Consider the following 27,405-nt stretch of genomic DNA (forward strand, 5'->3'; position numbering starts at 1 on the left):
AGGGGAAAAGAGAGAGCCAGGAAGCACAATCCTGCTGTGCTAAACCCCAGGAGCAGACCCCAAAGCCTCGAGGAATTTCCTGGGGTTCCTGTTGTGTGCTGCCTGCACATCACTTGGCCATGGGTGACATGGTGGCCAGCGGTTGTTTTGTATCAACATCCTGCAAGAGCCGATGGGAGGGCAGCCCCCCGGGGACAGGGATGCTCCCCTCCACCATAGAGAAGGCTGCCAGGACTGGTGGTGCTGGCACACGGGCTCTTTCAGTAGTGGTGGTGTCACCAGGCTGGAGCCAGTGTCTGGGCACGTGTCCCCTCTGCCTGTTCCACCCTTACAGAGGGACATCACTGTGTCCAGGCAGTGGAGCCTCATCCCCATTTTTGCACCCAAGTCTCTTCCCCTCCTCTGCCTCCCCGCCACCTCCCCAACCCGGGGATCCTGCTTCTGGCTCTCATCTGGAAGGTTAAGAAATTATCCAGGCAGGTGGAGAAGGCAAGTTGGAGGCGTGCTGGGGATGGCTGGGCTGTGCACTGGGGATGGCTGCCATGCAGGTAGTGCCTCTGTGTGGGGACACCCTTAGGAGGGGGTCTCTGAGCCCTGCCAGCACCCTCCCGGGGCAGGATGGGGCTGAATCCAGCAAGGCTGGAAGGAAGGTGCCAGGGCAGGAGGTGTGAGCACGTGAGGTGCGGCAGCCTGAGGCTAAGGGCAGCAGTGGGATGCTGGGGGCAGTGGAGGGATGCTGGGGGCAGTGGAGGGATGCTGGGGGCATGGCATTTTACAAGAGGAGCCTCGTTGCCTTGCTGGACCTTCACTTCTCTGTGCTGGGGTTTCCCCAGCGGATGCGCTGATCTCTGGGGGCTGGGGCTGGGCTCACTGTGGGTTCAGCAAGCACGTTTTCCTCTGTGTAGTGGTCATATGCTAATTGCTCCAAAATCCTGGGGGGGGGGGGTGGGGGGGGCAGCTGACCCCACGCAGGTGCCCGAAGACAATATTTGCTAGAATTTAGTTAACTTTGGGGCCTGCAGCCAAAACCTGCAGCCCCCAGACTCTCCTGTAAACAGCCCCTGGCCAAGTGGCTGTGCCAGTGCCTCCCCATTCCTAGATCCATGGCTTGCTGGTGTGAACTGGGAGGGTCCCGTTGAGTTTCGGGGTGAGCAGTGGCAATGCCGCTGCCCCTGCCCGCGCTGCCCATCCGCCCCCTCTGCCTTCCAGCAGCTCCCAGCCGCAGCCCGCCCGTGGGCCAGGAGCCAGCCCCTTCCTCGCGCGGGATTGTTTTGCAGGCGGCGTGACAGGATGAGGAGGAAATGTGCCAGGAATGGCTCCGTGTCTCCTCTCGGGAGAATCGGAGTCTATTTTTAACCCCCCCCTTCCGCCCCCCCCCACCCCTCCTCCTCCCACTCCCCTGGGACGGTGGAGCTGCTGGGGCGCAGGCAGGCACAGCCCATTCACTGCTGCTCCCCGCTACCCCCCGCAGCAGACAGGCGTGTTCCTCCTTGCTGACACACACACACACACACACATGGGCTTCCCCATCGCACACTTGTGCTCTGGATGGAGACACAAACCACACGTGTGATGCACAACACACCAAACCGCCCTCCCCGGTGCCGTGTTGGGGTTCACAGCCCCTCTGCGCTCCCCAAACACCTCCTGGCCCTGCCATGCTCTGGTAAATCCGAGTTGTTCTGTAGCATGGAGGGTGTCTGTCTGCTCTCGTGGTGGGGTGCTACCCCTGCATCAGCAGGAGCAGCAATGCTGCCTCTGCAATAGAGTTTGAAGTTGGAGAGCAGTGGGAGAGCGAGGTGGCTCTCGAGGTGGAAATGGGCTCAGCACCTGTAGTAATGCCTGTGTAGGTTCTGTGGCAGAATGTGGTTTTGAAGGATAGAGGATGCAGTGGGAATTTTGGGGATAGGCTGAGAAGCAGCCCCTTGTCTGGGTGAGGAGTGGGGGGCTGCTGCTCCAGGGCTTGCTGTGGCAGTGTGTCAGAGCCTGTCCTACACTGGAGACTGAATCCTGTTTCTCTTTCCTCTCTTACAGATTTCTCCAACCAAGTCAATTCCACATCCCTGAACTCTCCCACGAGCCGGGGGCCCATGGCCACCCCATCCCTCCACCCGTCCATCGGGCCGGGCATCGGCTCCTCGCTGGGCTCCCCAGGCCAGCTCCACTCGCCCATCAGCACCCTGAGCTCACCCATCAATGGCATGGGACCTCCGTTCTCCGTCATCAGCTCCCCCATGGGCCCACACTCAATGTCCGTCCCCTCCACCCCCAGCCTGGGATTCGGCACCAGCAGCCCACAGGTAAGGGGAAGGTGGTGGGGATGTCGCTGCTGCCTTTTAAACCTGGGTGAAGCCATCTCCATGGGTTCTCCATCCAGACCTGGCTCTGCTCTCCCTGGCTCACAGGAGGCTGCCCTGCCCAGGCAGGCATGGGGAGATAACCCCGCTGCAGGCAGCAACAGGCAGCCGCCCAAGGGTGTCAAAAAGCAGAAGCCTGAGGGGGAAACTAAGCCAGAAACATCATGCTCCTCTGACCAGAGCTGGGCGGCTGCAGCCACCTTTGGGGCTGCCCTGGGTGGGCTACGGAGGGGCAGCACAGCCAGGCTACGGCTGTCCATCATCTCCCATTGCTTGTCCCCTCCGGTCCTGCCATGTCCATCCCCTGCCTGGGAGTGAAAAGGGGGCAGCAACTATCCCTGGTGTTGGTGTAGCTCTGCCAGGAGCCAGAGCCACCCCGAGACTGTCCATACGCCATGCTCCACACCCGAGCAGCCCCTTCCCCTCTGTGGGAACTGGCACGTCCCCTCCGGGGCCAGCCCATGGTCCCCCTAGCATGTCCCAAGGGGTGTCCCCTGCCTGCTGCCCCTTTCTCCCTGGCAAAGGAAGGACTGCTGTTCGCTGGCTGAAGATTATGTAAAAACCCCTCTGACTAGGGAGAGATAAGCTCTTTTTAAAAATAGCAAGATCGGGGCGCGCTGGCCAGCCCCTGCCACCTGTTGCTGGCTGCTCGCAGGGTATATGTTTAGTAAAAGGGCAGATTAAGGAATTGGCCACCACCTGCCACTCACTGCAGGTTTATTTATTCCAGCCCCTCTCTGGGAGTCAAGCACCTGCCGGCACCTTTATTTTTAAATATTGGGCTGATTTATTTCCAGAGATAACAGGTCTTTCTATCCAGGGTGCAGGAGGGCTGTGCTGTGCTGAGTCCCCTCCCCAGGACTCAGCATCCCTGTGCCAGCCAGGGAGGAGGCAGCTTTATCTGCCTTGTGATGGGCTTCTTCCATTCAGGATCTGGCCTGTGAACCCCACATATGTGCATGGACCTTCACCCCACTGGAGGGTGTGGCTGAGTGTGGGCAGGTCTGGCTCCCTGGCATGGGATGGACATGCCACCTTCCCATCCCATGGCTGAGGGAAGGGGAACTGAAACAACGCCTGGGAACGGGCAGCCAGAGCAAAATTAGCCATGAGAGCACCAAAATGCTGGGGAAGAAGTGGGAAGGTAGAGGGGGCGGGGTGGAGGGGGGGAAAAGTGAAGCAACCCAGGGGCGAGTCGCAAGCTGGGGGAGGAAACAGGGAGTAACACAGCCCCAGTGTCGATTCTGAGGCACAGTTTGCTTTAAGGACCGACAGGCTGGAGGAACCGAAATAAAACGCAGCCACAGGGCAGAAATAAAACGCAGCCACAGGGCAGAAAGGGGAATTGAGAGCACAGTCAGATGGTGCTGGGGAGTGAGCTAGCAGCGCCGTGGCTCCAGCCCTCCGGTGCAAGCGCCCGTCCTTTGCCCAGGGACCCGTCTTAAGTGGTTTTCCTAGAGGTGACAGTTAGGAGGTCTTCAGCCTAATGGTTCCTGCCATCTGTTCCCTGTCTGGGTGCATTAGGTCCTGTCCCCATCCCTACAGCGGGTAGAGGCGCCTACCTGGCCCCGCGGAGGAGCGTGGGAGGAGGAGGAGGGTGATGCAGGCAGGCAGTGGGGGTGATGCTTGCAGGGGAGCACAGCCCCCCCCCACGCCGCTGCACCGGTCAGCAAAGCGCTGGGGGTAATGAGGCGTGCGGCCCCCGTCGCCGGGTGGGGATGGCACTGATGGAAGGTGGTTTGAATCAGATGGCAGATGCCACTTGCCATCAGGCCATGCCTCATCGCCTCTGGAAAGCCAGCGGAGCAGAAGGGCACGGGGCACGTGAGGTGTGGTGGGTCTCTTGCTTTGCGTCCCCCCCTCTGCCCTGGCTCATGCTGGCACCAGGCTGGGATGGAGCCCCAAAACCAGGGGGTGAGGCAGGGTGTCCTGCTGCAGGGTCCCAGCACCCAGAAAGTCCCCAGGTGCTGAGCTGGGCAGTGGGTGAGGTGTGTGGGGCAGGAGCTGGCTGAGAGCAGGGTTAGTCTGCAGCGGTGAGCAAGGTCCCAGGTGGATCTGGAGGGCTGGACCTAAGGATTACTGGGATTTAACACATATTTAAACCCTCTTGCCTAAAGATTCTCGAAAAACAGAGAAAAAAAAAAAACCCAGGCTTTTCAGTAAAAGCCATAAGGGAGGGATTTTACCCCCAGTTTGCAGCAGTGCACCAGCAGCAACCCCAGGCATCACTGGCAGCAGCTTGGGGTGCCTGGGGCTGAGCAGGGAGGGATCAGACGCAGGCATAGTCTCTCCCAGAGCTGCTCTCTGCCTTTGTGTACTGCTCTTTGTAAGGGTGCCTGAGGAGACCAGAGAAAAGCTCTTTGGAGACCAGAGAAAAGCTCTTTTTGTTGCTGTTGGTTTTATTTTTTTATAAAGTTCTGCTTGCCAGGAGAGACAGGATTCAGTCCTCAGCATGATGAGCTGAACAGAGAAGGGAGAGGAGCCAAGGAGTCCCGGTGTCGCTGGGGAAGCAGAGCACCAGTTCCTCCCCCATTTCCCACTTGCTTGCTGAACTGGGGTTGTCCTGCCCTAAGCAGAACTACTGTACCAAGGCTGATAGAAGGAGGGGTAGGGGGAAGGATGCTGGCTCCCCTTCTGCCTCCTCTCTGCTTGCACGTGCTGCCAGTTTCGCTTGTTGGCCGCCGTCGGGGAGGGCTGCGTGCGGGGCAGGCGCCAGGGTGGTGTGGGAACCCCGGGGTGCACGTGGTGCCGCCTGCGAGGTTCCGGGCTGGCGCTGCGAGAGGAACTGATGACTTCCCCACCCCAGCCTGGGGCTGACTCAGCTCCGACCGGGGGTGTCCTGCTGACGCAGAGGATGGTGGGACCCCACACCCTCCTGGGCTGGCGCAGGAGCTCTGCCCGTTGTCCCCTTCTGATGGTCTCAGGGCTGCTGGGTTGGAGTCTGTGGACTGCATGGGTTAGGGCAAGTGATGGCTTATCCAAGCAGGCAGCCCGTGATGGCCTCTGCCCTCCCTCCCATGTGTCAGTGGCCAGTGATGCAGCATCACATGAGCTGCAGCCACCAGCCACACCTGGGAAACGGCTCCAAAATCCCAAAGGTGTGTTGGAAGGAATTGCGGGAGCTGGTGACTGAGGAGGGATGTCCTGATCCAGTGTTGGCAACCCCTGCTTGCAGGGTAGAGAGAGAATCTGTGCCTAGGGACCCACAGATCCCAAAGAGAGATGCTCCTGCCAGGGGACCCGCTCATCCCTCCCCTCTGGGCCCTATCACAGCATAGCTGAGCAGCAGCCGAAGCCCAGGAGCGTGTCCCTCAGCCACAGCAGGTCCCGGCTGCCTTTCATTCATCAGCTGGCACAGGCAGACGGGGAAAGAGAGAGGCAGATCCATCACGTTTCTCCAGGGTGGGTTTACCTTCCTCTGTTCTGTGGTTATTAGTCATCTGCCTGCTAAATATTCCTCACCAGCCTGGAGACTTTAAAGCCAGAGGAACGGCTGTGCTCCTTTAATTGACAGATCACAAGCCCTGGGACTCCCCTGAATTAATTTGTGACAAGTGCAATTGCTGAGTATCTCCATCAGGGAAGAGAAACACAACAAACTGAAGCACAAATCCTGCGTATCCAACCTGGATTTAGAAGTTGGCAGGGATGGAGGCTCTGCAACAGTCCCTGGCAGGCTGCTTCTGGCCAGCACTGCATCCCAAACTGACTGAGCCTGGCTCCCCCATCCACCCCCAGAACTCCTTGAAGCCAGCCTGGGCTGGACGGGGGACTCCATCAGGGACCCTCTGGGTCCCCAAGCCCTCCCAGGGTGACCGCACAGGAGGGCATGGTGACACCAGCATGAGAAGCCTGTAAATCAGGTCTTTCTGATAATATTTTGTAATTCTGGGCAAAGAAAACCCCAAGGCCACGAGGGGATGGCTGGCTGAGGGCCTTTGCTCCATGCCTTGGTGGGTTATTTGGGGTGTGCAGCCAATGGCCAGCCCCAGCAGCATCTCCCTTCATAAGATGGGTTGGTCACACGTCTCCGTGCCTCAGTTTCTCTTTGCACACGGGGGATAGCAGCCCTGCCTCGCTGCTGGACATTGGAGTCAGCCCAGGGATCCTTCACTCCATGCCAGTGCTGCAGGACTGTGCCAGCACCCAGCTTCCACCCAGTTCTCCTCTTTCTTCATCAACTGTGGGGACCAGGCTTGCCAGAGAGGGAGCGGAGGGGTGTGTGAGGAGGCTGTGGGAAGCCTGGAACTTGCAGAGAAGCGTCCCACCCAAGCCAGCTTTGGAAAGCCAGGCCTCGTTGCATCTGGGATCTATTTATTTGCTGTGAAGCTTTCCTTTGGAGAGATAATGCTAAAAGGAGATGTATAAATTGCAGAGCTGGAGCGCCAGTGTCCTGGCCTTCATCATCCGTGCGAGCACGCGCTCCCAGCCAGCAGCTCTCCCACGAACCAGTGCTGCACATCATCTTCCCTGCTCTGCACCCCGAGGCGACGTGAAGCTGGGGCAGCTTGGGAGTGCCTGGCCATGAGGGCTGTGCCGTGGCCGTGCCGTGGCTGTGCTGTGGGCAAGGGTCTGGTGGCACAGGAGGACCTCATCTTCCCCTTAAATCATGCAGGAGCATCCTTCATGGGTGTCAGCCCTGCATGTCTCCTGGTGCATGGGAGACTGGCCATGTCCCTGCTCCTTCCACCCCAGTGCTGGCAGAGAGACCCGGTGGGTTCCTGCTGTCAGCCTTGAGCTGTGCCGGCTTTTAGACCAGGGTAGCAGATGAGTGTTGGTGCCTTTGGTCTGTGCTCGTGTACCTAAGTCCTCCTCTTGGTTCAGCATCGTTGGGTGGGTGTTTCAGGTGGTGCATGTCCCCACTTGAAGCTTGCCTCCTGCTTGAAATGCCGCCCTCCTGCCCCATGATCGAGCGCACGGGCATGCCTTGCTTTGGAGCTGGCTCCCTGCAAAACACTCTGCTTCTGTCTCAACAGCTCAACTCGCCCATGAACCCCGTCAGCAGCTCAGAGGACATCAAGCCACCCCTGGGGCTCAATGGAGTCCTCAAAGTGCCAGCACATCCCTCAGGAACGATGGCCTCCTTCACCAAGCACATATGTGCCATCTGCGGGGACAGATCTTCAGGTAAGGCTGGTGCCTGCCCCAGGGGGCTCACAGCATCATGCTGGGGCTGCAGTCATGTCGGGGTGCCCTGGGAGAGCATGAGGAGGGTTTGCAGGGCTCCCTGCAGCACAGTGGGCACAGGCGGGGACTCTCCATCGAGACAGGAGCCACTTGTGCCCTCAGAGGAGGGGATGAAAAGTCCCTTATGGACCAGCCTTGCCCAGCCCGTCTGCTCTAGGGCAGGCTCTGACCTGAGCCAGGAGCCCCCAGGTCTCTGGGGAGTAGTGGTGGTGTATCCACAGCCCTGAGCTGCACAGCCTGTCCGAAGACAAGACATTAGCAAGTGTCCCTCTCTCTGCCCATCCTTTGATCCATAGCGGTCTTGTCACATAGCACCAGATAGAGAGATGTGCTTCGCATGGAGCCTGGCCACTGGTAGGAGATAAAGATGTGCTGGCTGCCTTTATTCTCATGTGGGTTTAAAAGCTTTCTGCTCCCCAAGTGTTCCAGCTGCCTGGTTTGTGGGGTTCTTAGAGGCACCTCCTGTGCCTGTCTTCTGAGGCTGGAAGAGGAGGGTGGGCGTGTGGTGCAGAGCAGTCTGGGTCACCTGTCTGACATGGAGAGTCCGGATGGGTCATGGGGGACACAGGGAGGCACCCCCTGCTTCACTGCTGTGCTGCCTTGCACCTATCTACGGCCATGGAACAGTGAGGGTTTTCTGGGATATAAGGCAGGGGGGGCATCCTGATTTTACAGACTTCCAAGTCAGAGCAAAGCTGCTGCTCTTCCCATGCTGCTTCCAGCTCTGGGAAGCCTCTGCTCCCTCAGAACATGGCCGGGAAGAGCTGATTGTCTTTGTGGGAAGGAAGAGCAAAGCAGAGAGGTAGGGGCACTCATGGGTCCTTTTAACCCGAGTCGCATCCTCCTGCAGGTAAACATTATGGGGTTTACAGCTGCGAGGGCTGCAAAGGCTTCTTCAAGCGCACGGTGCGGAAGGACCTCACCTACACCTGCCGCGACAACAAGGACTGCTTGATCGACAAGCGCCAGCGCAACCGCTGCCAGTACTGCCGCTATCAGAAGTGTCTTGCCATGGGGATGAAGCGAGAAGGTAAGGCAGGCAGAGCCTGGCCCGAGCACCCCTGGGTGCTGCAGGGACCTCTCCTTCCTTAGGAGAGTCCCGGCTGTTGGCAGCGTGGCAGCACCACGTGCACCAGAGTCAGCGTGAGCCTCGCCGGGGGAGAAGGAGGGGGGGGACCAAAAAAATGTGCCTGTCTCCTTTGTGTTTTGCTGTTGCGCCACAGCCAGCACCCTCAGCCAGCGCCGAGTCCCAGAGCGGTGCCTGGGTGATGGATGGTTGCACATTAGTGACTGTGCACCGAGCGCAGCGCTGGGGAGCGGGGCTGGGGGGGGATGATGGAAGCAGGCAGCGCTGTGAGGTTGGTTGTTTGCCGCCCTGGAACTCGCACTCTCTGTTTCACACCGCCTGCCACGTGTTGGGAGCCGTGGTGGCTGGTTCTTCCCTTTGCCTGCTGAGCCCTGTCAGACAGAGGTGTGAAAGCCATCAGGGCTGGGTGCCTTTTTGGTGACAAGGGCCTGGCATGGCCCTTTGTTCTCTGTGCAACACGGGATGTGGCATCCCAGAGGACCGGTGTTAATTAGGGGACAGTGGCAAGATAAAGATGATGTTTAATATGCTGGTTGCTAATCACTGTGCTGCTGGGGATGTGAGAGGCTGCTGTGGGGTTCAAGCTGCATGCCTCACCCAGGATGTGCAGGGAAACTCCATGGATTATCATCCTCCTCGTCAGAGTCACTGCTCGGGCATCGCCGCCAACACCAGCTGGTCTGACTCAGTAGTGTTCTCTAGCAGTAGTGATACTGGATATTTTTTCTCACTTGGGGAGAAAAAGAAATTCAACCCCATGAAAAGATATCCTTCCCCTTCCTGGAATTTAAATTCAGGATCTGAAACTCCCTGGCAGGGCCTCTTTTAAATGCTGAGTTTAAATGCTGGCTGCGTCTGCTTTAAACTGCTGGCAGAACAGGCTTTTACCAGACGTGATGCTAAAATGCCCCCGTGGTGATGCTCAGTTCTTTGCTGCCTTCTCCCCTTACATCTTCAGAGCCACACTTGCCTCCCTGACCGGCTGATAAGCCCGTCCCTCCACCGAGTCGCTCTGCTTGCTACATCCCGGCTCGCTTTGAAGAGCACTTAGTCTTGTCTGGAGCATTGATTAAATGGGGCAGCGCCGGAGCTGCTCCCAGTGTTGAGCAGACCCTGCCACGCTCGATTTACAGGGTTACCTAAGGTCCCACGGTACTCAGTCTTTAAATGTCAAAGCTGGAGGTGTGGGGGGATTGCAGCAGGCTGGAAGGTGAGAGCACCCAAGGGACCTGCCTGGCCCTGTGGAGCTTAACTCTTTGGTGCTCAGAAACGATGCTGGAGCAAGGACGGGCTGCACAGGAGGCAGCTGCTCTGCCAGGCATGGCTGTAGGCAGAAACCTGGATGGGGAGAGCAGGTGGTGGAGGAGATTAGGCATTGCTTGAGGTGGAAGTGCAGTGTGCAGCTGGGACCTGCAAAGAATGCACTGTCAGAGCTTGGGGTGCTCACCCAAAGCTGTACATGTGTGATTGAGGGCTTCTCTATGGCAAAGAAAAGCTGCCATCAGTACCAAGTGCTGGCAGGGTCTCCCAGCTCCTCATCCTCTGCCCTTGCCTCCTGTCCTTCTTGTCCTGTTTGCATTGTTTCCATCTTGGTGGGGAAAAGAAAACCTCTAGTTTTGAACAGGTAGATTGAGACACTCAAAAAGTGCCTCTAAAGATGAGTGGGGCAATGGGTGCTCCCTATGTGAGGGGCTGGCATTGCCTTGGCTGCTTTGCAGATGGGCAGAGCCGTGGAGCATGCTGGATCCCACAGGAGATGTGTGGCAGGAGGAGGAAGTGGAGGGAGGAAAGTCTGATCTCCAGCCCCGGGAGACTTCGGTGACTAAAAAGAAGCCTCCTGTGTGTTCAGCAGCAGCACTTGCTTCTCAGGGGAGAAATGCAGGTGTGGGGAGATGGGGAGCATCCTGTTACCCCTGGAGCCTTATGCCGGCAGCTGGAGAACTGCTCTCCTTTCATACCCCTGGAACATCTCAGCCAGCATCGGTGAGGAAGCGAACATCAGCAGTGATGCTGTGACTCTGTAGCCTGCACTGACATCCTGTGACTGGGTACCTGCTTCCTGCCTACCGTTAGCAGTGATTGCATGGGCAGCACCAGGAAAATTATAGGTCCATTAATTAATTTCTAAATGGTGATGGAATTCCCCGGAGAGCTCCCGTACAGTATGAGGACTCTATTAATTCATCTTGATTAACATTATCACAGTGAATACCAAATGAATTCATAACGATCAGCCAATTATTTAAAAGTGTGACAGATGGGATCTTCGTAACTCTTGAAGTTCACTGGGGTGGTGCTGACTGATCCTCTGATGCTGGGGTTACACAAGGAGGGCTTTGGGGAAGGGCAGGAAGCTGGCAGGGTGTTGGCAGGCCGGTGCTTGGGGTATAATCCCCACATAATGAAAGCTGGAATGAGACCCCTGGTCCCCACATAAAGCTCTCTTTTGTTATTACCTTAAAACCTCATCAGTGTCTGATGGTAGGTTTGAAGATGTCCTAATGTTTTTCTAGACCTTAAAGTAAAAAGATGGACCTTGCTAAGCTTTAGTTCTGAGCAACCCAAGAGCTGCTCAAAACTAAAGCTTAGCGAGGTCCAACTTCCTGGGTTTACCCCAAGAGTTTCTCAGTGTCCACCTGATTGATTGGTCAACAAAACATCTCCATCCCATCACAGCCATCCCAGCTCACTGCTGCTGCCCATCTACTTTGCCAGCCAGGAGCTTTGTCCTTACACCAGTCCCACTGGCTCCACACCACCTTTGTTTTGGGGAACAGTTTGGGGCTACATCCTGCATTGCTAATTCCTTTTCCCTAAATACAACGTCACTGGGGTTTTATCCTCTAGTGTGAACGCATCTTTTAAGGAAGAGTTAGGGTAATGAGCCTCATTTCTCTAAAAGATACCTCGCTCTGGTAGCAGGTTCCTGCTGGGTAATCTCTCCTGTAGCCTAAAGGTATTTGTATGCCATAGTAGTACAAAATCCCCTCTAACAGAAGTGCTCTGGTGAGGGAGTAAGGCATCCTGCCTGGTGGTGAGCAGTGCTGAGACCTGCAGAGTGGTGCTTGGGAGAAAAGGTGTGAGGGCCACGTTCATACCTGTGCCAGAAGGGTAGAAGGAAAAGGCTTTCCTGAGTAGCTAAGGAGATGGCTTGAAGGAGTACAGGCAGCTGATGGATCTCTGGGAGGGTTCTCTCCCAGGTACTGGAGAGTTTCCAGGTCAATGTGCCAAGAGCAGAGCTGGACAGACCCGTGGGGATGGACCTTCTTGATCACAAGCTGCGGGAAGGGACCTGGCCAGGGCAGTGTACCCACAGAGGTGAGAGGCAGGGGGTGGCCATAGGGTACTCCTGGAAGGATGGAGGGCTTGCTTCAGGGCTACAAGGCTTTGCCTTTGCAATTGGATTTCAGGGATCTTTGTTTGAAGGGGTGAAAGCCACAGAAGTGGAAGGTTCCTTCTGGTGCACCCACCTCTTCTTGCTGCTCCCTGCCAAAAACGTTTAAGACAGATCCTGATGTTCACAGTGAATGAGCCTTATGGACTCTGAGGTATTGCAGCTACAATAAATAAGCAACTGGGAGCATTTTTCCCCCATGAATTACTGCCAGCTGTGTGAGGCTTTGGTTTTTGTCTCCCACTAAATACCGGATAGTCAACAAAATTAAGATTACCATCAGGGATCTTGACTAATGCGGGGATTATGACTGTGGGGGTGGCTGTTTGCATCCAGAAGCATAACTCTTCTCTGCTTGATCTGTTACTCATTAGGGTCTAAGGTGTCTGTATCAGAAGCCCTATATTATAAAGGGGTGAAGTGGAAACTGCCTTTGTGTTACAGAGGCAGAGCTCTGTGTGAAGGGGTGGGAGTAAACACCGAGGGTCTCGGGATAAAGGCACCGTGCACGCAGTGCCGTTAGCTGGGGTTAACCTCAGAGGTGGCGGGGGGAATCGGAGAGTACAGACTCCGCGGCCTCGCGTTGCGGCGCACGCGCTATCTCGTGTGACGAGGTTCTGGCCCCACCATTGCTGGCAACGCCGGCGGATCGCACAGCGAGCAGGAAATACCAGCGAGGAGCCCTTTCTCATGCTCCCGCCGGCCGGCCTTGGACGGCTCACAGGGAGCAGCCGTTGGGAACCGGCGCAGCCCAGCCCCGCTCCATCTCCTGCCTCTCCTTCCCCCAGCGCTGCCTCCGCACACGAGCATCTCCTGGCATGGGATGATCTCCTGGTCTCTGTTGGGCCTGCTGGGCTGCCCAGTTTTTTCACTGGGGGCTGCCAGTTCCCGTGCTGAAGCCTGCAGCCCCAGCACACTGCGGAGCATTTGGTGGCAACTGGGTGAGATGGATGGTAATGCGGCTCTGCTGGGAAGCTCGTAGTCCATCTGGAGACCAGAAGGCTGTTGTCCCCCAGCGACTGTGACTCAGGCTGCATAACTGACCCCCAAGATCGTTCCTAAATCCAGGCACAGATACCGTATCAGTGGTGGCCGGGGTATGCCGTGGCTGCAGCTTGACATGATCCAGAGTCGTGCTCTGAGGATCCACAGCGTCTTCTGCCTGGTTGCACGCCTGATCTCTGACTCCAAGACTTCATTAAACTTTGCAGCCTGAGATAGTTCTTCTGTTCCCCTCTGTTTGTGGGTTGGTTTTCCCCCTCTTGCACTGCTGTCAAGCTGAGGGATTTAATCTGGGAGGGGTTTGACTTGCAGCATCGCAAGGAGCAGCTCAGAGACCTCCACATGTGCCCAGGGAGCTGCTCTGATAAATCATTTAGTTGAGAGGGACCAAAGTTCCCCCTGTTTCAACCCAGAGTTCAGCTCCTGCCCTAACAGAGCAGTACAGAGCTGTGCCTGCCCCCCCTGCCAGGGCTGGCAGCCCCTATGCATCCCCAGAGCCAGAGCCACCCTGGCTCCCCGAGCATCTCTTGGGACTAAAAGTAGCAAGAGGACATCTGGGGAGAAAAAACAGGAATTCAGGTCTCCATCCTGCTGTCCGAGTGAATGTAAAAGCAGGCAAGTGGCCATACCCTAGTGAAGGGACAGAGTTCAAGAGTGCAGTTATTTTTAGTAGTAATTTTGGAATGGAAAATGTCTTTCAGCTTAATGAGCTTGTTTCTTACATCCTTTTAAAGTCCTGCTCTTTAAACCAACTGGTTAAATGATGCTGGGGTTGATTTTTGTGTTAAAGATACTCTTTAGATTGAACAGAAGCCTTTGGGTTATGATTTTCTCTCATTGTTTTAGCAGTATTGCTGTCTGCTTATACTTGGCAGTGTCCAGCTTTAGGAAGCAAAGTGAGCTTGCCATTTCTGCTTTCATTCTCCAGCGCCATTCCCTCTGTGGATTTGCTGCATGCAGAGGTTTCAATCCACTTTTTAACACTCCATTTCACTGAAATCACATTATTATTTCTTTGGTAACATCACAGCAGTGTTTTGCCTCTCTTAAAAGCGCAGCGTTCAGTTGAAATGTTGGTGAAAACTCCACCATTTATTTCTTGCATCTCAGCTTGTGAGGTTGCTTGTGGTAGTGGAAAGCTGAATCTTTGGGAAAGGAAAAAAAAGAAGCACATGAAAGCAGAGTGGAAGGAACACTGTCTGGGTTGGTTTCCTTGGCTATAATGGCATTTTCAATGTACACAGGTACCTGAGGCGTAAGCGCTTCAAGATGTCGATGATACAGCGCTAAGATGGAGCTGCATAAAAAGGCAGCAGACCCTAATAAATTCCACCACTGGTGAAATGGAAATCCCCAATAACCTTCCAGCCAGCACTTCATAAATGAAGCAGCCACCCACTTGTAGGCTCAGAGGAGACGGAGTGGGTTTGGGTCGAGGAGGCTCCCCAGGAGGAGGGTGGTATGCCCTGGAGATGCGGGGGTATGTCCCCAAGATGCATCCAAGGTGGAGCAATCTGGATGTTGTTTGTGCTGTGGATCCCTGCAAGGAGCAAAAGGGTGAAGGTGGGAAAAGACCAGAGGATGCTAAAAGGGAGAGCCAAGGCCAAAGCAGTCACCTTCTGTTCACTGGGCTGAGCATTGGTGCCTGCCCCCTGCAGTGCTGGGCTCCCTGTGCACCGGGACTCTGCACTGGATCCATCCTCCCAGAGAAAACCCCATTCAGTCTGGTTTTGGTGGAATTGAATTATCCTTCCCCCTCCTCTTCCACGAAAAGAAACAAACCTCAGCCAGTCGTCCCTGCTATTGTTCCCTAAAGGATGGATTTTTGTCTGAGAAACAAGCGCTCATCTGTATTAGCGCAGGGGAAGTTGTAATTAGGAGCTGCTGTAGCCTCCACGTCTCTCCCAGCAAACAAACCGCCTTGGATGGGGCTCTCAGAAAGCCTCTGCCTGCGTGGAAAACCCTGTCCCCTTTGTGGCTCTTCCTCGCCTCATTAACATTCCTCTGGCACAAAAGCAGGGTGCCTGCTGAGCCTGGCAGTGCCCATAGCCGTGGCGGTGGCAGTGCCATGGCGTGGGGGACCCGTCTGCGAGCACCCACGTTGCATCTATGAGCAGGCGTTATAAACAAAGCATGCACGTGAGGTCTGTGGGCATTCTTATTTGCTTTTAAATCTAATGAGGCTGCAGATCACAGCATCCCGTTTCTCTCCCCAAACCCAAGGCTTTAAAAAGGAAAAAGAGCTTTGTTGGAAGATTGGGATTCTGGGGTGTCCACACGCCCCAAAGAGCAGGGACTCGGTGACATTCATGGTGGTGAAGTGGCAGGAGTTTGAGATGCAATGGTGGTTTCTCCAAGCCCTCCCCAGAGCCTCAGCAAGCACCTATGTTTTTCTCTTCTCCAACAGCTAGAAAGTTCATTACTCAGCCACAGCCACCCATCCTGGTTGGTTTGGGCTCTGAGTTGGGCTGGTTGCTCGCTTTGCAGTGGATTTGAGCTGTCAGTGGCTGCACCACAGGCAGAGGCAAGATGTCCAGTGTTGATGTGCACACCAGCAGAGGATGGATCTGGCATTTTTGCACGTCAGCCCTTGGACAGGGGCAGCTGAGGCTGCTCTGCATCCACGGGACAAGACATTTTGGTTCTTCAAGAGAGAGAGGTCACCGAGAAGTGGTCTTGACACATGGGGCTCCGTATCTTGCCGTACCGTGGCCTGGGGAAGTGCAGATGGGCTGGAGAAGCTCGTGATGAAAAATGACAGCAACCAGCCTGAGGCAAGCACAGGCCAAATCAAGCAGAATAACACGAGAGCCTCTTCATCAGGTGCCATGGAAAACACAGGCTTCTGTCCTTGGCTCGGCTGAGACATAGCTGGAGGAGGTGGAGCTGCCTCTCCGAGCCCTTTGACTACAACATCTCTTTTTCTCCTCAAGTGGATCGCAAGTTTTAAATGCTTCCCTTATGTTCAGAAAATCAGACTAGAAAAACCTCTCAACCATGTGAGTCTCCTTGAGGAAAAATAAAAGCCTTGGCACAGCCATCGACACAGAGAAGGAGGGGGTGTGGAGGCTCATCCCTGAAAGCACGGCGCAGCAGGCAGGGCTGGTGTAACGGCAGCTTGGGACTGCGTTGCCTCCATGGAGAGGGCTCTCTGGCTTGCAGCAAGATTCCTGCCTCACCTCTTGAATTTGAGATGAACTGATCAAATGCTGACCTCCTGACCAGAAGAATCATCACTGTTGGGTACAGCACGGTCCTAAGAGTGGGTCTCATCGAATAACTGCAGCCTCAGCGATGGAGTAGAAGGACAAGGACATGGGATCATCTTGGTGGCTTTCCTGCATCTGCCCCAGACAACTTTGTCCAGCCAAACCCGTCTGCTGAGGGACTAATGGAGTATGATGTGAGGCAGGAGGGTTGCAGTGGTCCTGCAGAGCCCTTGCCAACCCTTCCCTCCTTCCTGGAGAGTGGCAGCAGTGGGGATGTGTTCTCCAGCCCTTCACCTATTGTCATCATCTTACTGCAGTAAGAGCAAGACAGCCCAACTGAGATTTGGAAAGGTCCTCATGGGTGATGCTGTGAAGTGCCTTATTATCACTTGGTGGTTTCATCCTCTTCCCAAGGTCCTCTTGAAGAGATGCTGGATGTCTCCTTGCCCATCCAGCTCAATGGAAAGGCACGGCCTGGAGGGGGGCATCAGTGATCGGCCAGAGAAGGGACCCAGCAGCAGACCCAGCTCCCCTGACTTGCCATGCTGTGTCCTGTCCTTCCTAATCCTGTGAAGCATCACTTGTGAGACAGGAGGGAGGAGCATTTGGTGCCCTCTCCAGAGTTGGGGATATTTATTATTTTCTTAAATACACTTTGATCATGCCACAGGGGAGAATTTGGGTTGGAGTAGCTGGTCACACACCCCCTCTGGTTTTTTGTCTTCAGCCTGTGAGTTTGCAACTTACATGAAAGGAAGAGAAAAATCCAGCAGAACCAACAAGAATCAAATGATATAATGATCACTGTTTCTAAATTTTACTGTGTTACAGGGATGGAGCACCATCCATCCCGGCCCACAAGACTTCTGGGAAGCCAAGAAGAACAAGGTATTCCCATTTCAATATTACCAGACAAGCTGCCATGCAGCTACCACGTTTGTATTTCTGTTTTTTTAAAAAGATAAATAAAAGACAAAGCCAGAAAGAAACCCAGCTCCCAACCCAAATCCATTTGAAAAAGAGATTTTTGTCATCTCCACTGTGGTTTATTTGACTAATCACCAGTGGGAATGGAGAATGGACTCTGGATATAAGGTCCTAGGTCTTTATGGTGAGGGGTCTCCACACTCCTGAGGATTTGCCTTCACACAAACATCCCATATTGTGTGATTTTAAAAAAAAGCAAACCAAAAAACCACAAAAATCTGATTTTCTTGAATCCTTCTGCACCCTTCCTTCCCTCTACCCCATCTGGCATTTTTTCCTACACCTCAGAAACAGTGTCCCTGTTCTTTTCTGACATGGGCATGTGACTCAGCATCTTTGGAGGGATCAAGGAGCACTGACTTGCCAGGTCCTTAGCAGCTCTGGGGAAATACCAATCACAGTGACTTGGAGACATCTGCATGGAGGACTCTGCTCAGAAACTGTGTGGCTGGTGGCTGTTAGACACTTTGGCCTCCTCCTTGCACCTTGGGTGTCCTCTCAGTTCTGCTGAGCTGAAGCACAGGCTGCAAGGGTGGCCACATCTGCAGGGATGTCCATGTCTTGGAACCCACAGATCACAAGAGTCTTGAACGCCGTCTGCAGAGCCCTGCGCCTTTCAGGACGATGTGTTGGGCTTCCCACCCTGGAGCTGTATGATGCTTCAGGAGGAATCTGGAACTAGGAAAGCAGAGACACGAGATTTGAAATGGATTCAAGCTCTGAAGAGGGGCACACCTAGAAGAATGAGGTGACACTAAGATGCTACAGGAGGGGAGTTAATGTGTGTGCTGACATTGGTACCCCAAAGCCAGGCACGGAGCTGTCGCAGGACCAAACTTGTTGCTCACATGAAGGATGGAGCTGTTCCCACTTCATTCCTCAAGGTGCCTGCAGGGACAGAAAGTATCATCTATGCCCAAGTCAACATCTAGAGGAGTCACTGTCTTGCAGGCATCCCCAAAAGCAACATCCAGCAGCTGGGAGTGGGCAGGTCTTCTGTGTCACTGAAGTGAGGAACAGATTGGGTTCATAAACACCTGGTACCCCGAGTTCTGCAGCGACTGGACTCCATGTGATGCAGTCACCTCATCCTGCAGATGCTCACCTTGGTGAAGACCCGTGCATGAAGCTGCTTCTGAGCAGGAAGGGAGGGTAACGGCATGTCTGAGCTCAGTGTTGGGAAACAGGTGCTGCTTTCCAGCAGCCCAGAGAGCCAGGGATAGGGGATGATGAAGGTCATCCAGACTGCGGGGAGGGGGAGGGGAGGATCGCAGAGGGATGCCAGGCTTGCCTTGGCTTTGGAGAACGCTGTCTTGGTCTTGGAAGCACAGTGATAGCAAAGCAGGTAACACTGTCCCTGGCAGTGGCTCAGTTTATCTTTGGACCTGACATCCTCAATGCGAATACGCCATCTGCTCTGCCTGGTGTGTCATTGCTGCTGGCAGCCAGCTGGGCAGGGGCGAGTGTCCGGGCTTTGCAGTGAGTCAGCTTTCTTCTCAGCAGCAGCACCAACTTTCTGGTGAAGCAGCTCGAAGCACGGATCAATAGAAAGACCTACTTAGAGGTATAATCTCTTTCCATCTGTCTCTTCCATCTATGGTTTATATCAGCTAGATTCAGCCTAATCACTAGCAAGCTGTCATGGTGACCTGTAAGATTTACTTGCCTGTAACCCTTCAGGTCTGTCTGATTCTTCTCCAAGAATATGACTGTTGTTCTTGATGAGGTTGAGACTTGCAGATTTAAGGCTTTAAGTAGCCACTGCCTCCCACCAGACCTCTGGAACGCCGTCCTGCAAATCCCAGCATCCATCCCATGTTTTAGGGGGAAGTTCTTTACAGAGAGGGTGGTGAGGTGCTGGAAGGGGCTGCCCGGAGAGGGGGTGGGTGCCCCATCCATGGGGGTGTTCAAGGCCAGGTTGGATGGGGCACTGGGCAACCTCGTGTAGATCCAGGCCTGGAGGTTGGTGGCCCTGCCTGTGGCGGGGGTTGGAGCTCTGTGATCCTTGGGGTCCCTTCCAACCCAGACCAGTCTGTGATTCTATGATTCTATGATTCTATGATCCAGTGAAGTTGCTGGAGGCTGAACAAGAGGATGTATTTTTTGGCTTGACACCCCTCGGAGTGGCCCCAGCGGTGAAGGTGGTTGAGGAACCACACTTTGTACCTTTATGCTTTAGACCTACTGCGATTGTGCATCAGGTCTTTGGCATTTAGAGTAGTTTTATAAAATCCCACTTGCCAAGGGTTTGCCTTTCTCTTTGTCTTTTCTGTTATTTAGTAGGTGTTTTATCTCTTCTAATGCGCCCAAAGGAGTTTTGGTGCATCTGTGCTGTTGAGGAAGGGTTGGCATTAAGCAAAAATTTCTAGCCTTTTGATGATTGAGAAAACAGGAATAGGGGAGAGGGGAGGAAATTTAAGCAGGATTTTATGTTGGCCTGGAAGTGAAGAGAAGAACCCATGCCAGACAAGAGCCAGATGGACAAAAGCCACGATGCAAATCAGAGCCCTGACTGCAGCAGCCTACCTGCCTCTGGTAAACCAGGCAGAAAATGTTGCAGGAGCCTTGGGAGCCTCTGCAGCCCATAAACTTAAGAGCAGTTTGCAAAAAAAGCAACCCCAGCCTCTCACTTTTTGCATCACAGCTTTCCCATGGAAGGAGCCTGACCGCTGCTGACGTGCAGCAAACTGCTAGAGGAGGGGAGGGTGAGCAGTGGAAATCAGCCCCGGGCCTTCTCGTGCTGGGGTGGAGCTGGGTTAATGGGATCAATGTCCACATTGCACTCTTTTAGGACGTGTCTTAGTTTCGTGTGGTTTTTAGAAATAAGTTTTATATTCTGGCACAGAGCTGGTCTCACTAATTGCCTAAAACACCTTATTGTGCAGCGGTCAGCTCTGGTTTCCCTAGAACAATACCTGTGCCCCTGCTGATTTCTCTTAACATCCCATCAACCAGCTTCAAATTCAGCAGAGAAGTCAAGTCCCAGGATAACTGTCAATAATTAGCAGGCCTTTTATGTTATGGAATGCCTCCTTGAGTCCTCAGTAAAGAGCTGGTTCAGGGAGTTGCCTCTCATGACCGGTGATGGAAACTCCTGTGGGAAACAACAGTGTGTGGCAAAGTGTGGGATTTAGAGGATGTGACCTCATGTTTGAGGAGGTAGTTGCCGGTGTGACTGTCTGGATAAAGCCACTTTCCAGGTTTAGGGAAAGTCTGTGTGCTGGTTTCAAAGTGAGATCATTAGTAATAATGCTATTAGCATCTAATGTGCGTTTTTCATCTGTGTACCGCTCAGACATTAACTCATCAGCATGTGACATGCTTCTGGCTAGATGAGTCCTACCATGCAGGATTTGGGACAGGTCTCTCCTGTCTGTTTAGAAACTGCCCAGAGACAAAGGCAGGCTGGTGGTTTGCATGGAGCACCTGCCAGCACATCCCCGCTCCCGGCTCCTGTCCCGTGGTGGCACCGTCCTGCCACAGAGCCATCAGCATCACAGCTGGACCTGTGAACTAGATGTGTGATGTGAGCTCTGTGGACATTCAGCACCAACAGGGTCAGAAGACGGGTGAACTCCGGGCTTAAGCTTTAAACTGACTCATTTCTGTTTCCTTTAGGATTCCCTTATGCTGTCACTTCACCTCCTTGTTTCCGTCCCCTGCAGCAGCACCCACCTATGCCCCGCTCCCACCGTGACTCACCGTGCTGCTTCCTTTGCTTCCCATCACATGTCTTTAACTTTTTTGCTTCCAGGACTTTTCCCTCTGCAGAAGGGGGAATTTCCCAGCAGAAGCCAGACCCTCCCTTGCCATGGAAGGGTTACTCCCTCCCAGGGGAGCACACAGTGAGCAACTCTCCCAGGCCAGGGCTGCTCAGTGACTTCCCCAAACTTCACACCCCCTTGGACTGTCCAGAGCCCCACTGACCACACTGGTGGCAAGGTCAGGTGGGAGAACAAGGCATCAGATGCTCCTGCAGGTCACAGGGACTGAGGATGCTTTAGGTTTTCATGGCTAAGTAATGCCTGTAGCTCTGTGAAGCGTCGGGGTCCCAGCTTAGCCTGTGGCACCATGGCCGGGAGCCTGAGGGTGACACTGTCCCTTCTCTGTCCACTTCCAGCTGTCCAGGAGGAGAGGCAGCGGGGGAAGGACCGCAATGAGAACGAGGTGGAGTCAACAAGTAGCGCCAACGAGGACATGCCCGTGGAAAAGATCTTGGAAGCTGAACTCGCGGTGGAGCCAAAGACAGAGACGTACATCGAAGCCAATGTGGGCTTGACGCCGAGCTCGGTAAGGCACCTCTCCCCTTGGCCTACCCCCATCCCAGGCACATGGGGCAGAAGGGATGGCTTTGTGGGGTTTCAGGATGAATACAGCAGCGAGCCTGGGCCAGAGAGGGGGGTGTCCAGTGGGAAAAGACATAAGTAGATGCCGTGTGTGAGCTCAGGTGAAAGCAGAGGGAAAGCAAACCCCTCTGCCCCCACGCACTGGTCTTTGCGTGTCTTACTGCCATAGAGAAGGAGCAGGTACTGTGAGGTGTCATTAGAAGGGCTCACAGAGAAGATTTTATTTTACTTAACAGCCCTTAGTGCTAAAAGGCAAGAAGACACCCCGTGCTCTGAAGAGCTCAGAGTCCAGTTGAGCCAATAAACAGAGCTGTGTGGCTGAAGTGCAAAGTGATAAAGCGCTGTGAAATGGGGGTGTGACTTTTCAGAGGCAGGATTACATGCTTCCGTGGCTCCAAGAAGGGAAAACCTGGAGAAGGTCGTTTGCAGGTTCCTTTCCCAAGCTTGCACTGTAACTGGACCTGCTCGAACCAACCAGGCTCCGGCAGGACCTTGTGGAAAGGAGAGGTAGCTGACAGGGAAATAGGAAAAGAGTGAGGAAGCTGCCATGAGGGAAACTGTCTTGGTCCCTTTCCTAAGAGATCCCTTATCAGCAGGTTATGGCCTTGCTTAGAGAAGGCCTCCCTACAAAAGCAGCTACCTCCCAAGTCTGAGAGCCAGCCTGTCCTCTGAAGTTCTGTTTGTAGAACAGACTCTCTGCAGAGCCCTCGGAAAGAGCCCTGTTGCAGAGAAGGTGCTTGCTGCCCAGTCTAGGCAGCATTTAGGACGCAGCCCCCATTCCTCAACAGCCCTTGTTCCCCTGAAAGTGATGGGAGCAGAGGAACGCCTCAGAAAGGCAGGACTGTGGTGGGGGCTAGTTACCCCCACCCTGGGTACACTGGGGGAGCCCTGGGGTACTGAGGGAGCAGGAAGTCTCAAAGCAAAGAGATGGAGAGGGAGAAGCAGCAAATAAATCCCGATGTAACATTGTGGTCCTGACACTGTGAAGCTTGCAGGGGGCTTTTTTGGAGGAGCCGGCTCAGCCGTGGTTAGTGTGGGGCTTGGAGAGGCTCTGACGGATATCAGGATTAAAAATACTTCAGGGGAGTTGTAGCCAGTGTTGTGCTGACTTGAAAACAAACCCCCGAGAGTGAGCTGAAATAAATGGCTTCGTCTGGCGCTGCGTCTCCTCAGCCTCTTGTAGCAAATTGAAAGCTGGTTGCTGCATAATTCAACACGCATTACTGTGAACAAGGATGTGTGTTGCATCTAAATAGAAGCAGGAGGCTTGTTGAAATGCCCTATTATTGTCAAGCGGCTTCTGTCGATGAGGTGACATTTGTAGCAGGTTTAGCAGATGTATGAGATCAGCAGCTCGCAGTGATGAGGCCACCGGATGAGGCGAGGGAAGACGGAGGAGCTGCCCTCCTCCCAGCCTTCCCCAGAGAGCTCATGTGATGGAAAGGCAGACAAATTCAGTCCCTAATAGACACGGGGTGAAACACAAGCTGCTTCCTATTAACCTGGTGTGTTGGGTCCTTTTATTTGTGTCCCTGCACCTTATTCCATCTGCATTCAACACCGATGGGGAGCTGGAGAGCTCTGGTGCTTGCAAGGTTGTGTCCATCTGGCAGTGCCAGGCTGGGACAGAGGTGGTAGGGTGCTGTAGGAGTTAACACCCTTGTCACCTGGATGCATTCATACCTGTGACTGTTGCCTTGTGCTGTGATGCTCTGGCTGCTCTGAGAGCAGGGAGCCCAGCCCTGGTTGAAGGAGGTCCCCTGCTCTGCCAGGCTGACACTGGCACCACCAAGGCCAGTGTGTGACCCAAATGGGGGGCTCCAGCACAGTCCTCAGGGCTGGTAAAGGGGAGAGCAGAGGGGCAGCAGCCCGTGAGCTGTTCCAGCAGCCCTGGTATCTAAACATATTGCTGACAAATTGTGCTACTGACTGTGGACAAGGGAGGGGACATCTATCCAAACACCTTGATTGACACCAGAGAGGATGGGGTACGTTCGTGATTGATGGGGAAAGGGGAGTACAGTGGGATGTGATGCTTGTGGGTGGCACAGACAGGACAGGGAAGGATGCTGAGCCAGGTAGAAAGCAGCTAAGACACAGGGATCAGCCCCTGGAAATCTCCTGTCCTTCTGCCTTGGGTGGTAGGAGAGTGCCAAGACTAGCGTTTTGATGACCATCTTGATGGCCATTGCTGCAATGCTCACTTGAAGTAATTGCACCTGTGAGCCCCCGATAACAGCTCTTCAGCTGCTGTTAGTAGCTGCTAACTGTGATGGCTGTCAGGCTTCTGACTGTGGCAAAGGGGATAAAGCCTTTAGGAAGTTCCCAGGAGCTGTTAATGAGCGTGGCTGCAGGATTCCTTCACCCTGTGTATCCCAGACAGCCCCCAGACCCTACGTGATCCCTGCTCCCTGGAAGCTGGGCACTGGCCGTACCGCTCAGCGTACCAGTCCCTGGGCAGAGGATGGGTTTGCCTCTACCCCGTCTCCCCGACAGCCACGAATCTGGGCTCCTGCAGCGTAAGCACCACTTTGGATGGGCTCCTGGCCACTGAAAGGCAAAGCCTGTAACTGAGAGGTGTTATCCCCATTAGCTCTTAATTGGCCTTTGAGCGCCTGGTTTCAAGTCACCATTTTCTGGAAGATGTCTCCAAGCCCCGTTTTTTTCCAGAAGGATCAGGTGCCTGTGTGTCCTTTCATTCTGTCACACTCCGGCACCGTGCCCTTGCTATTTACTGCAGGAGGGGATTTGCTTACCATGCACGGGGCGGGTGTCTAGCACCCCTCTGCAGGTCCCCTCCTGGAGACAGGCAGGGCCCTTGCAGCCTGCTGGGACGACACTTTTAGCTGCCTCTCAAGCCACAGTGATTAAGTTCTGCCAGGAAGCACGGTGGTGGTTCCAGGAACGGCCATCTGAGGTGGAATTAAAGGCTGGGCTTTGTACAAAGCACTGGGTACAGCTCGTGCTGCCTGCAGAGCAGCCCTGCTACAGCCTGGGCTGAGGGACTTGAAGCCTGGCTTGCTGCATCAGGGCAAAGCCTAGAGATGGTGACAGACTGCCCAGAAGCAACCCCTTTTGTTCCTTAAGTACCCCTGTCACAGAATCATAGGGGTTGGAAGGGACCTCCAGAGCTCATAGGGTCCAACCCCCCTGCAAAGCAGGGTCCCTAGGACAGGTCACACAGGTTGGAGTCCATATGGGGCTTGAATCTCTCCCAAGAAAGAGACTCCACACCCCCTGGGCAGCCTATTCCATGGAGCTCTGCAGGCACTTGTCTCTGTGAGTCAGGTTCTGCTGGAGCACAGGGTCTCCTCTAAGTCATGCCCTGCTCCGGGGTATTCAGGGCTCCATCCCCATCCCACCTGCAGAGAACCTGGGTTTTTCACCTGGCTGCTCCAGCTTGCTGCCTAAGCTGGGATGAGTTGAGGTCAGTGATGTTCCTGTAGCCTTCTCACCCTTTCTGCAAGTGCCTCTGAGCGTGTTTCCAGTGAAACACTTAACCTTGCAAAGCTCCTCCTCACACCCACTTTAGGGTTTTCCGGTAGTCCAGGTGAAATCCTGTCTTCTCTCCCACTTCCTGGGAAGAGTCCAGTCTCTACTCACATCTCCTCCCCAGATCCCTCAGGACAAGACTCCCCTTGCACCCCTCAGGGGGCTGCTGGAGATGGGCAGAGCAAGGAGGGGAAATCCCCGTAACGATGCTCTCCGCTCCTCAGCTGCACTGCTGAACATGAGCCCGTTCCCATCCATCTCTGCATGCAACAGGTGAAAATACTTCGAAGGCGGATGCCCCTCAGCTTGCCAGATGCTGGTTATTTTAAGCCTGGAGAATGGGAGACATTGGCCACTGAGGCACAGAGTTTGTGTTTGCTGCCAGGGGACAGCAGAGGGGACTGGGCAGGGGCCTGAGGCATGGCTCCAGAGCTCAGGAGTGAGACTTCATAGTGTGCTCCTCATCTGCCCAGCTTGGGAGGGGGTTTTGCCATAGCATGGCTCATGGTGAGGAATGGGCTTATCCCACTGAAACCGAGACTTGCAGAAGGGAGAGGTTATACCAGTGTTTATGTCTGCTCTGAATTCATGCCCCTTCCCCCTGCAATCTAGGGGTGAAGTAAGCACTCCTCCTATTTGGGATATTCAAGACCCATCTGGACGCTGACCTGTACGACCTGTCCTAAGGAACCTGCTTTGGCAGGGGGGTTGGACATGATGATCTCTCAAGGTCCCTTCCAACCCCTACAACTCTGTGATTCTGTGATTTGGAACCTCCTCTTTTAAGGACATGGAAGAAAAGTAATCAAACCCACTAGATACCTGCAGGGATTGCAGTGGGATATGTGGAGGGGCTCATACATCCCTGTCCAGAGAGGTAAACCCTACGTACACACTTCACTAGGGTGAGACAGGCTCTTCCAGCTCCTACTCACAAGCCCACTTGAGCTGTTAGCAGTTCCTTTAAACAGGGATTTGGTGTGTTTAGGCTGACTGTCCTCCTCGAGGGCAGATGGTTTTTGTTAATGGGTAATATTTCAAAGGAGAAGGTTTTTCACTTTCTCCTGTAATGCCCCCTCCGGTGCTGGTGGAGCGAGCTGGGCGATGCTGGTGTGGGGGAACATGCATGCTGCACGGCTGTGGGAGCCTGCCCTTCCCTGGGCTGGAGCTCATTTGGTTCATCACTCAGTATGATGGATGTTGGGTCTCAACCCTCCTGGTTCCTGTTTTGGAGCTTGCTAAAAACTACTTAAAAACATGTGGAGGTGCCCAGTCACCTACCTCCTTTCCCGGTGACTGCTGATGTCCACTTCTGGGGGCCCACTTCTGACTTTGGGAGCCTTCCCCGTAGCAGAGAGGCAGCAGTCCCCTTCAGCTGCTTCTCCAGCCTTTCTTCTTCTCTTTGCCTTGCCTTCTCTGAGCCTTTCAATCTCCTTTTCTTGGCAGCCCAATGACCCGGTGACGAACATATGCCAGGCAGCAGACAAACAGCTCTTCACCTTGGTGGAGTGGGCCAAGAGGATCCCCCATTTCTCCGAGCTGCCCTTGGACGACCAGGTCATCTTGCTCAGAGCAGGTGAGTGGGAACCATCCCCGTATGGGCTCTGCCATGGGCCTATAGGAGTGAGTGCTCCATCTCACTGGTGACAGGTATTATGGTGAGATTTAGGTCCCAGCAACTTGAAAGCCATTAACCGTTTCTGAGCAATAACCTGTGATAATTCAACTGCTAAATAGGATTTTAAAAGCCCCAAGGGACGTGTTGCTGAATGTGATCCAAAATGTTGCACCAGCTGCCAATCAGCTGAAAAATGACCCAGCTTCATCTCTGATAAGCGAGGCGCTTGGAGATGTGTGCTGGGGTATTTAAGCCTAGGGAGCTGTGTGCTGCCTTCCTCCCAAGATGAGACTTGAAAGACCAAGTGGGCTTAGAACTCCATGAAATTTCATCAAACTAAAATGTTTGATCATAATTAAAACCAGAAAGGGGAGAAAAAAAATACATATATTGCCATCCCTTTCCCACCCAGCAAGATGAAAATAAAATTCTTTGGGATTATTTAAAGTTTCCTTGTGCTGCAGGGGGTCTGCAGGAACAGAGGCTTTGGGAGGTAGAAAGCAGTTAGCTGTGAAAAGGATCTTCCTCCATCGAGTAAATTCAAGCCCCTGCTGCTGGCAGGTTATGCACAAAGAACCAGGGAGGGCAAGAAATCAAGAGCAGAGCTCAGCGAGGGTGCATTTGAGGCATGAAGCTCTTTGCATAGCTCCAGTCATCAGATAAGTGATTAAAAAGGCTTTGGCTGACATAGTGGAGAGTTTTGCTCCCTTAAACAAAGAGGAAAGC

General features: G+C 54.2%; 1 protein-coding gene across 2 annotated transcripts in view; it reads left to right on the top strand.

Moving 5' to 3' along the window:
- Positions 1-27,405, top strand: part of RXRA (retinoid X receptor alpha) — a 120,438-nt gene that overhangs the window by 71,956 nt on the left and 21,077 nt on the right. For both annotated transcript variants that reach the window (XM_084272567.1, XM_084272566.1), the window contains exons 2-6: positions 2,035-2,300; positions 7,334-7,484; positions 8,395-8,574; positions 21,344-21,513; positions 26,508-26,637. In XM_084272567.1, coding sequence (XP_084128693.1) covers positions 2,035-2,300; positions 7,334-7,484; positions 8,395-8,574; positions 21,344-21,513; positions 26,508-26,637 — 897 coding nt within the window. The remainder of the gene's footprint in view (positions 1-2,034; positions 2,301-7,333; positions 7,485-8,394; positions 8,575-21,343; positions 21,514-26,507; positions 26,638-27,405) is intronic.

The sequence above is a fragment of the Gallinula chloropus genome, assembly GCF_964237585.1.
Source record: "Gallinula chloropus genome assembly, chromosome: 18".
Classification (NCBI taxonomy): Eukaryota; Metazoa; Chordata; class Aves; order Gruiformes; family Rallidae; genus Gallinula; species Gallinula chloropus.